The 15,901-nt window shown below is 43.8% G+C and overlaps 1 protein-coding gene across 8 annotated transcripts in view; it reads left to right on the top strand.

Annotated features, from left to right (window-relative positions):
- arhgef10 (Rho guanine nucleotide exchange factor (GEF) 10) overlaps window positions 1-15,901 on the top strand; it is a 230,160-nt gene that overhangs the window by 29,632 nt on the left and 184,627 nt on the right. For all 8 annotated transcript variants that reach the window (XM_072251142.1, XM_072251141.1, XM_072251138.1 and 5 more), the window contains exon 2: window positions 4,979-5,086. In XM_072251142.1, the coding sequence (XP_072107243.1) occupies window positions 5,050-5,086 (37 nt within the window). In that variant the 5' untranslated portion in view covers window positions 4,979-5,049. The remainder of the gene's footprint in view (window positions 1-4,978; window positions 5,087-15,901) is intronic.

Below are 15,901 nucleotides of genomic sequence, written 5' to 3'. Positions count from 1 at the left end.
TCCTTTCTCCCCACAGATACTGTTCAACCCGCTGAGCTTTTCCAGCAAATCAATCTGCAGATTCTGGAAATTCTATAGCAACACCCACAAAATGCTGGAGGAACTTAGCAGGTCAGGCAGCATCTTTGAAGAGGAATAAATAATTGATGTTTGGGGTCGAGACCCTTCATCAGGACTTGATCAGAATCAGTTCTTCCAGCAGATTATTTGTCGGTCCAAGATTCCAGCTTCTGTAGTCTATGGAGCCGCCAAGGCTTGACTGTCTGGCTTGATGTGGTCGTGAGCACTTCAATGGAATGTGATACCTGTGGTCCTAGGGACTTGGAGAACTTGGTAAATTGATTTATTACTGTCATATGCACTGAGGTTCAGCAAAAAAAAAAACAAGATTAGCAGGTGATGTGGTGTCCTGTTGGTGCCGAGCCTTTTGTTTGGTGTGATAGTGTAGAAATTGATTGTTAAATGCTCAGTCTGCAGCTTGTTTGTTCCTGCAAGGCCATCTGACCTATTCCAGCACTACACAGCGCTGTCCTGTCAGATGTGGGGTTCACTCTCACTCTTGTTGTTTTCAGCTTCTCAAGTGCAGGACTTGGTGCTTGAAAATTCTTTTTGTTAAGTTTTGCTTCCAGGACAACAACCATATCTGTAACTAAGAAGAGCAGGGTGAGTTGCCTTAATGACTGGCACCCAGTGGCACTTACATCTAAGGTGATGAAATGCTTTTAGAGGTTGGTTAACTTCTGCCTCAGCAATGATCTGGACCCACTGAAATTTGTGTATCTCCACAATAGGTCTATGGTGGATGTGATCTCATTGACTCTTCACCCAGCCTGGGATAACTTGTTTATTGACTACAGCTCAGCATTTAACAGAATCATTCCTACAGGAATGATCAAAAAGCTCCAGAACCTGGGTCTCTGTACCTCTCTCCGCAAATGGATCCTTGACTTCCTAACAGGTAGACCACAATCTGTGCGGATTGGAAACAACATTTCCATCTTGCTGGCAATCATCACTGGCACACCACAAGAATATGTGGCTAAACACAGCACAAAGGCCATGTATAAATTTGCTGATGATACAACCATTGTTGGCAGAAATTCTTATGGTGACAAGAGGGCGTACAGAAGCAAGGTACATAGCTAATTGAGTGGTGTCACAGCCACAGCCTTGCACTCAGTGTCAGTAAAACCAAAGAACTGATTGTGGACTTCAGAAAGGGTAAGACAAGGGACCACACGCCAGTCCTCATAGAGGGATTAGAGGTGGAAAGAGTGAGCTATTTTAAGTACCTATGTGTCAATATATCTGAGGATCTAATCTGGACTCAACATATCAATGCAGCTACAAAGAAAGCAGCTATATTCATTAGGAGTTTGAGGAGATTGGTATGCCTCAAAAAACACTCAAATTTCTACAGGTGTACTATGCAGTGCATACAAATTGGCTACACTACCATCTGGTATGGAGTCGGGGTGAGGTGGGGGGGGGCTACTGCACAGGATCAAAGTATGATGCAGAGTTATACAGAGTAAACTTAGTCAGCTCCATTCTGAGCACTAGCCTCCATAGTATCCAGGAGCAATGCCTCAAAAAGATGGTGTCTATCATTAAGTACCCTCATCACCCAGGTCACACCTTGTTCTCATTGCTATCACAGGAAGGAGGTACAGAAGCATGAAGGCCCTCACTCAACAATTCAGAAACCGTGTCTTCACCTCTGCCATCCAAAGGCAACAAATTTCAAGGCGTATACCAGTACAATAATATTATATCTGATTCTGATTTTGTGCTGTCTTCTTGGGCAACTGTGGTTCCTTCACAGTTAGAAGTGGAATTCTCCGTGACCGGTATGGAACATTGTGTGTGGACAGAGGGTGCTCTATTGGAATTTAAATGTAATATTTTGCATTGGGCATAGATTTAGAACAGAGATGCAGAGGGTAGTGATTCTGTGGAATTAATTGCCATGGATGACTGTGGAGGCCAAGTCATTGGGTATATTTAAAGTGGAGGTTGATAGAATCTTGGTTAGTCAGGGCATCAAAGGTTATGGGGAGAAGACAGGGGAATGGTGTTGAGAGGGAACGTAAATCAGCCATGATGGAATGGCAGAGTAGGCTCAAAGGGCTGAATGGCCTCATTTGCCTCCTCTTAGGGTCCTGTAGAAAATGCAACCTAGCAGTGTTACAGTCTAATCGGAAATCTGTGGAACAAATGTTGCTTTCAGTGAGCTTGTGAATGTTCCAGTTGGGCAGTTCCCAGTTGGAATGCATTATCTCCACAGAGTGGCTGGCCCAGAAAAAGAGGGCATTTACATTTTTAAAAATATTTCATTATTTTTGCATAGCCCTTTTTTTTTTGCAGATGGTGGAATAATTCCGTTTGAATTGTGGTGTTATGTGGGGAGAGACAACAGCTAGTTTCTGTGACAGACTCTAGCAGGTTGCATTGATTTAGTGACTGACAGGCCGGTTTTGAGCAGTGAACACAGGGCAGAACCTACTTGTCACTAGATGTAGAACAGCACTGGCAGACAGTCTTAGCTGGACGTCCCACTAAAGGGTGAGTGGCTCCACGCTGCAGCTCTGTCCCCGTAATTCAGTGCAGTGTCCTTGTCTCCTGATGTGAGATTGAACCTTCTGATCTCATGCCACAACCCTTCTCCTTTGAGAAAAGCATTCTTACAATTGGTGGATAGGTTAATTATTCTGGTAGTTATTTCACAGGGAAAAGTTTCCCAGGCTAGTTACATTCTGGGTGCTATGCGGAAGAGCAACTGCTGATGAAGGTGTTAACGATCTTGTGGCTTGCATTGCCACAGTACCACCAACGCAGCGGAGTGGCCTGCATCCTACTCATGCCGCCAGCGATGCTGTTATATTTAACCAGAATCAGAAACATCAGAATCAGGTTGACTATCACTGTCTTGTATGACGTGAAGTTTATTTTTGCTGTAGCTGGTCAGTGCGAAGACATAAAATTATCACAAATAAATAGTGCAAAAAAGGATTAATGAGGTGGTGTTCAGGGACCATTGCAAAATTTGATTACGGAGGGGAAGAAGCGAGTCATGCTACTGTTACCTTCAACCCGCTGCCCTTCTCTTGCCCTGTGAACATGTCAATTGGGTCAGAGACTCCCAGGAGATGTTGGGGAAATGTGGTTCGTGGTTCACCCTTCACCCACTAGAAGCGGATACAGGGGAAGATATAAAAACATCTGGATGAGGTTACACAAGGTACGGTTAGTAAGTTTGCAGATGACACTAAAATAGGTGGTGTCATTAAAAGTGGAAAAAGGTGGTCAAAAATTACAGGGGGATTTTGGTCAGCTGGGTAAGTGCGCCGAGATAACGGCAAATGGCGTTCAGTTAAGTGTGATATGTCAAACCAGGTTAGGGCTTTCACTGAGAACGGTAGGGTGCTAGTGTATGTTGTAGAACAGAGGGGCCAGTACATGGTTCAGTAGGTAGTAGAGGGATGTAAAGAGGTGTTCAGCACTGGCCTTCACCAGTTAGGCCGTTGAGTATAAGAGTTGGAAACTCTTGTACAAGAGTGTACAAGATGTTTGTGAGGCTGTACTTGGAGTACTGTGCATGGTTTTGGTCATACTGTTATATGAAAAGTGTGGATAGCCTGAAAAGAGTGCAGAAAAGATTTACAAGGATCTTGTCAGGAATCGAGGGAGTGAGTTATAGGGAGATGTTGGACAGGCCAGGACTTTATACCTTGAAGCATAGGATACCTTATAGAGATATATAGATTCATGAGTGGCATAGAGAGAGTAGGGAGAGTGGATGTTATCACTCTTTTTCCCAGGGTTGGGGAATCAAGAATCAGAGGACAGAGAAAACAACCGATGTTTGTTCAAGCTTTTCTTTTAGCTTGCACTCTCCTATGCAGGCAGCATCCTGGTGAGCCTCTTCTTCACCCTTTAAAAGCCTCTACGCTGTTCTGTATCCAACATTTCAGTAATATTTGAGTAATCGTGTGTGTGTGTGTGCGCACGCGTGTATGTTACAAAACGTAACACGCACCTTTCCAGTAATACCCTGTGTGGCATACAGTGGTGCGATATAGCTAGAACATGAGCTGCTAGAAAAGGAACCACATGTAGCCAGTGGGAACATAGGTAGATGATACTGATTCTAGCTTGGCTAATGGTCAGATAGTATTTTTTAAAGCCTTGGGCAATCCTGAAGTAAAGCAAAGCTAGCTATCCAGCTGATCTGAGGGCGGAGAAAACCGTGCAAATGGCTGTGGACAAAGTGAATTCCTGGATGTTGAAGGTTCTCCTGAACTATTTAGGAAGGATGCTGAATTTTGATTGGTTTGCGTTTAACCATCAGGATTATGACTCAAACCATGTTGCGAAGTTGGTGATGTTGTTAATGGAGTCGTAACTTGTGAATCAGAAGTTCACCAAGTAGCCACGTGGGTAAAGCTTTAGTAGTGCTCATTGTACAGAAATGTAGGAGCAGAGGAGGCCCCTCCGTCCTCTCCCATCATTCAACATGACCGTGGCTGATTTGTCCCAGGCCTCAACACTTCCTCTGTACCAGTTCCCCATCACCCTCAAGATCACCCCCAGATCTTTGAAAACTGTATTTCTTCCAATGATCTGGCCTCCTCCACCCTCTGGGGTAGAGAGTTCCAGAGATTTATAACCCTCTGCGAAAAGCAAATGCTACGCCCTTCTGTTTAAATGTTCTGCCCCTTATAATATAACTAGGTACCTTGTTCAGCACTCTCCCGCTAGTGAAAACCTACCCTGCCATGCCCCTCTCTTATCTCAATGAAGTCACCCCTCTTTCTTCTCAGCTCCACAAAAAACCAACACATCCTGTTCAGTCTCTTTCAAACCTGGCGTGCATCTCAAGATGAAACTGGAGGTTAAGTGTGTTCAGAAGTGTTAAACTTTGTGATTTTAAGCCAAGATCGTCACATTCCACAGTGACAGATTTCTCTCTCTGCAGGGTAATGAATGCTCTCGGGGCATGCGTTTCACACTCGGATGAAAAGGTGCCCTGGGTGAGGTCCAAGCAGTATGGATCTGGATGAATTTCCACCACCACCACCTGAAGGTAAAACATGACAATTCCTTACCTCAGCCTGTGTGTACGACATGACAAGCAATTTGTGGTTGTTATTCATGCTACGATTGGGTGGTTAGCTACACAATAGATAATGCTGTTGCCTAGACGGAGGGGTTGAATGCTCACATATTTCAGGAATGCACAAGTCTTAGGCGTATCCTGCAATTTTTAAATAGCATGGCGGATTATTCATCTGTTTTGTTCAAGCTAAATTAATTCCTTTATAGCAAGGTAATTCTGTGTAGAAGTTAATCAATCTGTTGAAATGCCTCTACCCTATAGTAATAGAAAATAGGGTGATTTGGGTAATGATTCAAAGGTATTGGCTCCTGATCTGGAAATGTAACCCAGTTATCCCAACACTAACACTGAACGTTACCTCTTCTACACATCAGAGTCAGAATCACTGTAATTGTAAGATTGTAAAATATTGTAAAATTTGCTGTTGTGTGGCAGCAGTACAGTGCAATACATAAAAAAATTACTGTGTGTTCAATAAAAATATGAACTCAGTAGTCACTTTATTAGGTACAGGAGTGGATTCTATTGTGGCCTTCTGCTGCTGCAGCCCATTAACTTCAAGTTTTGACCTGTACGTTCAAAGATGCTCTTGTGAACAGCGCTGTTGTAATGTGTGGTCGTTTTTATTATTTTATATTATTTGGAGATGCAGCTTGGAACAAGCCCTTCAGGTCCAACAAGCACTACCACCCAGCAACCCACCCATTACCCCTAACCTTATCACAGGACAATTTACAATGACCAATGAACCCACTAACTGGAATGTCTTTGGACTGTGGGAGGAAACCAGAGCATCTGGAGGAAGCAAACAGGAAGAGTGTATAAACTTTCCTACAGAGGATACTGGAATTGAACTCCAAACTCCAATGCCCCAGGCTGTAATAGTGTGGTGCCAACCCCCTGTGGTACCCTATAATTTGAGTTACTGTCACTTTCCTGTCAGCTTGAAGCAGTCTGGTGATTCTCCTCTGACCTCTCTCCTTAACAAATATGAGAAAATTTGAAGATGCTGGAAATCCAAGGCAGCACACACAAAATGCTGGAGGAACTCAGCAGGCCAGGCAGCTTCTATGGAAAGGAATAAATGGTCGACGTTTCAGGCCAAGACCCTTTATCAAGACTCTTATTAACAAGGTGTTTTCACCCACAGAACTGTCGCTTACTGGATGTTTTTTGTTGTTCGCACCATTCTCTGTAAATAGAAAAATGTTGTGCTTGAAAACTCTAGGAGTTCTGCAGTTTCTGAGATCCTCAAACCATCCTGTCTGGCACCAACAATCGTTCCATGGTTAAAATCACTTGCATTACATTTCTTCCCCATTCTAATGTTTGGTCTGAACAACAACTGAACCTCTTGACCATGTCTGCATGCTTTTATATATTAAGTTGCTGCCATGTGATTGGCTGATTAGATATTTGCATTAACGAGCAGGTGTACCTAATAAATTAGCCACTGTGTGTGTGCATATATAATATGAAAAATAATTAAGCATGGTCAATGAGATGAAATTTGATGAGATGAAGCAGATGAATTTTGAGGGTTTTATACCATAAGATATAGGAGCAGAATTAGGCCATTTGGCCCACTGAGTTCTCTACCATTTCATCAAGGCTAATCCAATTTTCCTCTCAGCTCCATTCTCATGCCTTCTCCCCGTCTCCCTTCATGCCCTAACTAATGAAGAATCTTTCAACCTCTGCCTTAAATATACATACATACTTGGCCTCTACAGCTGCCTGTGGCTAAGAATTCCACAGATTCACCACTTTCTAGCTAAAGAAATGCCTCTTCATCTCCGTTGTAAAAGTACATGACGGGTGAGGAGGGATGAGCAAACCAGGGGGTTATGGAGGATGTGGTCCCTGCGGAATGTGGAGAGGGGTCAAAATGACAGAATGCACTCTGCTGTACGTCTGTAGAAATTTTCAAGTCTTTGATGATGTACCATACCTCCTCAGCGTATAATTAAGTAGTCACTGGCATGCCTTTTTGTTAGCAGGACTAAAGGGCCAAACTTGAGGGGTAAAGTGAAGTGGGCTTTATATTGTGTGGTCTTTGTTCTCAGATACTGGTCAGTGTGTTCTCCTGTAAGGTCAGTGTTGACAGCCAGTAATAGTGCTTTTTGGCCAATTGTAGTTTGTAGTGGTCAGATGAGATTGTAGTTTCCTACGGTAGTCTGTAATCCACAGTTCCATCTTCAAGTTTAAGTTTATTGTCATTCAACCATATATATGTGTACCTCCAAACAAAAGAAGGTGCATAACACAGTACATGTAAAACACACACACACACACACACACACACATTACAAATAATAAAATATATTCCGGAAGATTGATATTTAGCATAAGGTGCATTTACAACATAAATTAAAAAGTAAACAGTATTATGCAACTGGCACTTCATATGTGTTGAGAACTTAGATAGTGGCAGGGAGTTCAGTGATCTCGCGGCCTGTGAGAGGAAGCTGTTTCCCAAGAATGATGATAGTTTAATAGCATTAGAGAAATCTTATTAATATAAAAGAGAAGGAGACTGACAGAACGTAAGCTTGTGTTTCAGTTGTTAGCTGCCATCTGTGTGTCAGAACCTGTTTCAAAAGAAGTGACCCAAACTGAACAATCTTGCTGTTGTTGTAGGAACCCTGTCCCAGGCACTTCCCTTAACTGATTCTCTGCAGGGACATGCATGTATTTTTTTCCAATCTTTGTTATTGATGAGGCTTTAAATGCAGTGATCAGTCTATCATGCTTTGTTCAGTGATGGGAGCTGTACGTAAACCAAAGTGCCATTTTCACTGATATTGTCAAGGAATCCTTTTTGCTATATTATGAGTTGCAGGATCATGATAATTTCTCATGTTTCTAAGGAAATAGTTTGAACTTTGCTCCAGATCTCCCCTCCAGACCTTGGACCAGGTCCAAGTGAATTATCAGTATTGCATTAGCAATGGTACCAGTATTAAGTAACTTACTGCACTTCAAAAAGAACAGTTCCATGAATATGTCAGTCATAAAATTGTTGCTTTGTAGAGTCTGAAATATAGTAGCATTGGCTACAGTCCAGATGGGGTTCACAAGGCTGATTTCTGATATGGGAGGATTATCCAACCTGGAGAGACTAAACAGGTTGTGCCTGAACGAGGGTGATCTTATTGAGATATTTAAGATCCTGAGGAGGCCTGACAGGATAGATGTTGGGATATTTTCTCTGGTGGGAGAGTGTCGAATGAGGGAACATGATTACAAGTTAAGAGACTGCTTACTTAACACTGAAGTGCGGAAGATTTCTTTTTGCGGAGGGTAATGAATCTCTGGAATTTCTGACCCAGAGGGAGGTGGAGGCTGATCATTCGATACTGTAAGGCTATCAAAACAAAAATTTTGTTTCTTCTCCCAGGCAGTTAACTTTGATCAACTATTCACATTAACCCTGTCCCCCCAGCACCCTCTATTTATTATCCCCATCATTGCACTGTAAACACTTTAAACCAACTTTAAAATTTCTGTTTACATTGTAAATAATACTGGGATTTATGTATTTATGCACATTTTATTCCATATCCATACTGCAATCTCTAACTTATTTTATCATATACAATTCTGTATTCTTTGTAATTGTTGCTGCACCACAGCAAATTCCCAATACACGTAAATATATATGGTGAATAAAGTTGATCCTTGATGTTTACCATGCAGGTTGATAGGGCTGATCTTATATTGAGAAATTTAAGATCCTGAGGAGGCCTGGTAAATGTGGAGATGTTTTCACCAGGGTGAGTGTCTCGAGCAATCAGAGATAAGTTACTTACACTGAGGTGTGGAGAACTTCCTTTTTCCACACCACAACAAATGCCCAATACACGTAAATATATATGGTGAATAAAGTTGATTCTTGATCCTTGGTGTTTAAGATGCAGGTAGATCAGATGGGAATGGAAGGCTGTGGGGACCTGGTGGAGTCAGAGGAGTTAAGTCTAAGGCGGATGAGTCATCTTCACATTCAGTGATGGGGCGGATTGGGGACCCTGCTGGCCACTCCTGCACTTGTTCTCCAGTGTGCCTTCTGTTTTAGCCCTTTAGAGCTCCAGCCCTTTCCATTGAATCAAAATTGATTGCTGTAAATCACCTTGCTGGGACCGTGTTTAATATCTCAGTCAGCCTGGTGTAGAGCATTGACAGGGGTCAAGGGTGGGAGGTGGGGGAGGGGGGGGATGTTATTCCTGAACATCCTTTACTTTATTACTTTTTCTTTTAATCGTCTTACCTTGGTGCTGTAAAGCAGATGTAAACACCTGTAGTATGTGTTCCAATGGTTTTGAACATAGAATGCCACAGCACAGATACAGGCTTTTTGGCCTAGTATGTTGTGCCAAGCACAATGCCAAATTAAATTCTATCTCTTTTGCTTGCACACAGTACATATCCCTTCATTTCCTGCACATTTACATGTCTATCCAGCAGCCTTTTAAACACCTTTATCATATCTGCCTCCTCCACCACCCCAAGCAACGCATTCCAAACATCCACCACTCTCTGTAAAGAGAAAGCTCCCCACACACAATACATGGATGGGAGGAATATAGAGGGCTATGGTCCAGTTGTGGGACTAGGGAGAGTAAACTAGATGGACTGAAGGGCCTGTTTCTGTGCTGTAGTGCTCTATGAATCTGCTATCAGATTTCTGAACGGACAATAAACCAACCCATGAACACTACCTCACTATTTTTACTCTCTGTCTGCACTACTTACTTATTTTAATTTATACATACTGTATGTGTTCTTATATACCATATATGTATGTAAATATATCCTTTATGTACATGTATGTTCATGTATATATAGTGTCTATATGTAGATATAGATATTTACATATATATGTTTTATCATAATTTATAGTATATTCTATGTCTTGCATTTTACTGTTGTCACAAAACAACAAATTTCACAACATATATCATTGAAAATAAACCAGATTGTGAATCTATAATACCTCTAAACTTTTCCCTCTCACCTTTAATGCATGTCTCCTTGTACTTTAAGTATTTAAGTTGTATAGCTTTCTGCTCTGTTTTTCCCTTTAAAAAACATACCTAGTTCAGTGTTTTGACTTCTCCACCACACACCTCGTGATTGCTCTGGACACTGTACCCCAAAGGTTTTCGAATGACAGACAGACCGAAAACATCAGGCTACTTTTCTAACCCCAGCCTGCCTGCTATTTTCGAAACCAAACCACTTAAGAAAACTGTAATCTAGTACATCTTGAGAAAAATTCTTGGATGTTATGGCACTAATCTGAATCGTAATGGGTCAGTTTTAGATCAGTTTCTGTCTCACTGTAGTCAAGCTAACAAACAACACACATCAAAATTGCTGGTGAACGCAGCAGGCCAAGCAACATCTGTAGGAAGAGGTGCAGTCGACGTTTCAGGCCGAGACCCTTCGTCAGGACTAACTGAAGGAAGAGTGAGTAAGGGATTTGAAAGTTGGAGGGGGAGGGAGAGATCCAAAATGATAGGAGAAGACAGGAGGGGGAGGGATAGAGCCAAGAGCTGGACAGGTGATAGGCAAAAGGGGATACGAGAGGATCATGGGACAGGAGGTCCGGGAAGAAAGACAAGGGGGGGGGGACCCAGAGGATGGGCAAGAGGTATATTCAGAGGGACAGAGGGAGAAAAAGGAGAGTGAGAGAAAGAATGTGTGCGTAAAAGTGAGTAACAGATGGGGTACGAGGGGGAGGTGGGGCCTTAGCGGAAGTTAGAGAAGTCGATGTTCATGCCATCAGGTTGGAGGCTACCCAGATGGAATATAAGGTGTTGTTCCTCCAACCTGAGTGTGGCTTCATCTTTACAGTAGAGGAGGCCGTGGACAGACATGTCAGAATGGGAATGGGATGTGGAATTAAAATGTGTGGCCACTGGGAGATCCTGCTTTCTCTGGCGGACAGAGCGTAGATGTTCAGCAAAGCGGTCTCCCAGTCTGCGTCGGGTCTCGCCAATATGTAAAAGGCCACATTGGGAGCACCAGACGCAGTATATCACCCCAGTCGACTCACAGGTGAAGTGTTGCCTCACCTAGAAGGACTGTTTGGGGCCCTGAATGGTGGTAAGGGAGGAAGTGTAAAGGCATGTGTAGCATTTGTTCCGCTTACATGGATAAGTGCCAGGAGGGAGATCAGTGGGGAGGGATGGGTGGGACGAATGAACAAGGGAGTTGCGTAGGGAGCGATCCCTGCGGAATGCAGAGGGGGGGGGAGGGAAAGATGTGCTTAGTGGTGGGATCCCGTTGGAGGTGGCGGAAGTTACGGAGAATAATATGTTGGACCCGGAGGCTGGTGGGGTGGTAGGTGAGGACCAGGGGAACCCTATTCCTAGTGGGGTGGCGGGAGGATGGAGTGAGAGCAGATGTACGTGAAATGGGGGAGATGCGTTTAAGAGCAGAGTTGATAGTGGAGGAAGGGAAGCCTCTTTCTTTAAAAAAGGAAGACATCTCCCTCGTCCTAGAATGAAAAGCCTCATCCTGAGAGCAGATGCGGCGGAGACGGAGGAATTGCGAGAAGGGGATGGCGTTTTTGCAAGAGACAGGGTGAGAAGAGGAATAGTCCAGATAGCTGTGAGAGTCAGTAGGCTTATAGTAGACATCAGTGGATAAGCTGTCTCCAGAGACAGAGACAGAAAGATCTAGAAAGGGGAGGGAGGTGTCGGAAATGGACCAGGTAAACTTGAGGGCAGGGTGAAAGTTGGAGGCAAAGTTAATAAAGTCAACGAGTTCTGCATGCGTGCAGGAAGCAGCGCCAATGCAGTCGTCGATGTAGCGAAGGAAAAGTGGGGGACAGATACCAGAATAGGCACGGAACATAGATTGTTCCACAAAGCCAACAAAAAGGCAGGCATAGCTAGGACCCATACGGGTGCCCATAGCTACACTTTTAGTTTGGAGGAAGTGGGAGGAGCCAAAGGAGAAATTATTAAGAGTAAGGACTAATTCCACTAGACGGAGCAGAGTGGTGGTAGAGGGGAACTGATTAGGTCTGGAATCCAAAAAGAAGCGTAGAGCTTTGAGACCTTCCTGATGGGGGATGGAAGTATATAAGGACTGGACATCCATGGTGAAAATAAAGTGGTGGGGGCCAGGGAACTTAATCATCTGCTCTCACTCCATCCTCCCGCCACCCCACTAGGAATAGGGTTCCCCTGGTCCTCACCTACCACCCCACCAGCCTCCGGGTCCAACATATTATTCTCCGTAACTTCCGCCACCTCCAACGGGATCCCACCACTAAGCACATCTTTCCCTCCCCCCCTCTCTCTGCATTCCGCAGGGATCGCTCCCTACACAACTCCCTTGTCCATTCGTCACCCCCATCCCTCCCCACTGATCTCCCTCCTGGCACTTATCCGTGTAAGCAGAACAAATGCTACACATGTCCTTACACTTCCTCCCTTACCACCATTCAGGGCCCCAAACAGTCCTTCCAGGTGAGGCAACACTTCACCTGTGAGTCGACTGGGGTGATATACTGCGTCCGGTGCTCCCGATGTGGCCTTTTATATATTGGCGAGACCCGACGCAGACTGGGAGACCGCTTTGCTGAACATCTACGCTCTGTCTGCCAGAGAAAGCAGGATCTCCCAGTGGCCACACATTTTAATTCCACATCCCATTCCCATTCTGACATGTCTGTCCACGGCCTCCTCTACTGTAAAGATGAAGCCACACTCAGGTTGGAGGAACAACACCTTATATTCCGTCTGGGTAGCCTCCAACCTGATGGCGTGAACATCGACTTCTCTAACTTCCGCTAAGGCCTCACCTCCCCCTCGTACCCCATCTGTTACTCACTTTTATGCACACATTCTTTCTCTCACTCTCCTTTTTCTCCCTCTGTCCCTCTGAATATACCTCTTGCCCATCCTCTGGGTCCCCCCCCCCCATTGTCTTTCTTCCCGGACCTCCTGTCCCATGATCCTCTCGTATCCCCTTTTGCCTATCACCTGTCCAGCTCTTGGCTCCATCCCTCCCCCTCCTGTCTTCTCCTATCATTTTGGATCTCCCCCCCCCTCCAACTTTCAAATCCCTTACTCACTCTTCCTTCAGTTAGTCCTGACGAAGGGTCTCGGCCTGAAACGTCGACTGCACCTCTTCCTACAGATGCTGCTTGGCCTGCTGCGTTCACCAGCAACTTTGATGTGTGTTGCTTGAATTTCCAGCATCTGCAGAATTCCAGTTGTTTGCGTTTAAAATCAAGCTAACAAGGCAGGCTTTCTGTGTAAGGCAAGGGCTGTGTTTCAATGAATGTGGATCAAGAGGTTGCCCATAGCAGACAGAGAATGCGATTTGATACTAAAAATTCCTAAAACATCATCAGTTAAACAGCAACCTAGAGACAATGGGCCTTTCTTTCTGGTATGTGCTTTGAATGAGATGGGATGTGGAACAGCAGGGTGACTGTCAGTGCATAGTTATTCAGACTGCTGATAAAGAAACGTGTCTTTATTTTATCCTATCCTCGTATATAGGTCTGTCTTTAGTTTGGTCCCCGCTGTGCTGGCTGGAAACTTTATGATGGTATTTGTATTGAAACTGCCATGATTAAACCAAAAGTGGACATAAAATGTCATGGGGAAGAAGCCAGAATAAGAAGGTAGAGTACCCACCTTATTCTGGCTTCTTCCCTCATCCTGTCCAGTCTTGACTAAGGGTTTCGGCCCAACACGTCGAAGGTTTATTCCTCTCCATTGATGACTGCCTGACCCGCCAAATTTCTCCAGCATTTTGAGTGTGTCGCCCTGGATTTCCAGCATCTGCAAATTCTGTCGTGTTTATAAAATGTCTTGTTAACTTCTTTTGTTGACACGATCAACATTCAAATTTGCCGAATCCTATAAGTAGGTAGTAAACATAAATCTTTCCACTTACTAAACTTCTTTTGGGAGGAAGCTGATAATACTGTTGTAATTGAGGTTCTAGTTATTAAACTAGGGGCAAATGGAGGGAAAAAAAGTTCCTAACTCTGTCCAGGTTATCTTCTTTTGCACATTGATTGCTTCCCAGCCCTTATTTGTATGTAGTGTTTCATTGATTCTGTTGTACTTCTGTGAATGCCTGTAAGAAAATGGATCTCAGGTTAGCACATGGTGACATGTATGCACTTTGATAATACATTTATTTTGAACATTGGATTTGTCGAGGAACTGACATTTGGAAAGCCAGAATGCAGAACTGGGTTGTGGCTCATCCACACTATCCTGCACCTGAACAACACTAGTTTTCCAGCTGTCCATGGTTTAAGGAACATCTGTGTTAAGCAGAGGCAAATTATAGCAGTGTAACTGAAATATGTTTAACATTTTTATGTATATGGAACGTGAAGAAAAGAGATTGAAAAGTGTCAATAAGTAAAACAAAATAATAATTTGCTATCAGGCAGTTTTGTTTTTAATTCAGCAGTCAGTGCAGATGCACAAACCTTTAATGTGTGTTCACCTTCATGGAAGGGGTGTGTGTGTGTGTGTGTATGGGCGGGAGTGTGGGAAAGGAACTTGTTTTGCTGTTGTTACTTTGTTTTGTTGTTGTTGATGTTGTTCTGCCAAGCATTGTGGATATGCTATAGTGGCAACATTTGCAGGCTGTCCCCAGCAGGTTGTGTTGGTTGTTAACACAAATAACACATTTCGTTGTATGTTTTGATCTACCTGTGATAAATAAATCTGAACCTGGATTTTACTCCAGTATGAGTTTGGGGTTCTGAAGCAGTGATAGTGTGAAATGTGTGTACATAGATCTGATTTGGAGTTCTATGGGTTTGAGATTCTGAAGTATTGGTAGTGTGATATGTGGGTACCCAGATTTGGCCTTTATGATGGTGTCTGAAGTGGACAATATAATGACTAGTTTTGTGGGGAATGCAAGACTGTGACCCATTGTTTGCTGTTTCACATTTCATAACACTCACACTTGACCTTGGCTACAAGAGGAGTGACCTTGATGTGAGTGACCTCAGTGTGAAGACCACTGTCCAGCCAACAACTTCACGCAACACCAAGAGCCACCATTACAAAGTGCTGTCCCTTGGAGAGATGTGGATGTAAAGGGTCCCCAACCACAAGAGATTTTGTAGATGCTACACATCCAGAGAAACACACAAAATACTGAAGTAACTTAGCAGGTTAGGCAGCATCTGTGGAGAGGAATAAACAGTCAACATTTCAGGTCAAGACCCTTCAGATCTTGTGTGTGGAGAGCGCATGGAATGCACTGCTAGGTTTATGTAAGTTAACACAACATCATAAGCCGAAGGCTCCTTACTGCACTGTAAGGCTCTATGATAGAAGCCTAAGCAATAGCATCTATGGAAAAGAGTACAGTCGACATTTCGGGCCAAGACCCTTCAGCAGGACTCCAAAGTGTGTACTTTTTTCCAACGGTGCTGCCTGGCCTGCTGAGTTCTTCCAGTATTTTGTGTGTGTTGCTCGGATCTGCAGCATCTGAAGATTTTCTCCTGTTTGTGATATGAAAGAAGCCTGCTATCTTGAGTCATACTGGACTCAGTTCAGCAGTGATTTTTTTTCTCTGTATTTAGAGATACAACACAGAACAGGCCCTTCTGGCCCCACAAGCCGTGCTGCCCAGCAACCCACCTATTTAACACTAGCCTGATCAAAGGATAATTTGCAACTGCTGCATCTTTAGACTGTGGGAGGAAATTGGAGAACCCAGAGGAAACACACACGATCACGGAGTAATGTACAAACCCCTCGCATGCAGCGCCAGAATTGA

Source organism: Mobula birostris, chromosome 2 (assembly GCF_030028105.1).
Source record: "Mobula birostris isolate sMobBir1 chromosome 2, sMobBir1.hap1, whole genome shotgun sequence".
Classification (NCBI taxonomy): Eukaryota; Metazoa; Chordata; class Chondrichthyes; order Myliobatiformes; family Myliobatidae; genus Mobula; species Mobula birostris.
Note: the sequence above shows the minus strand (reverse complement) of the source record. Positions and strands in the feature narration are given on the sequence as shown.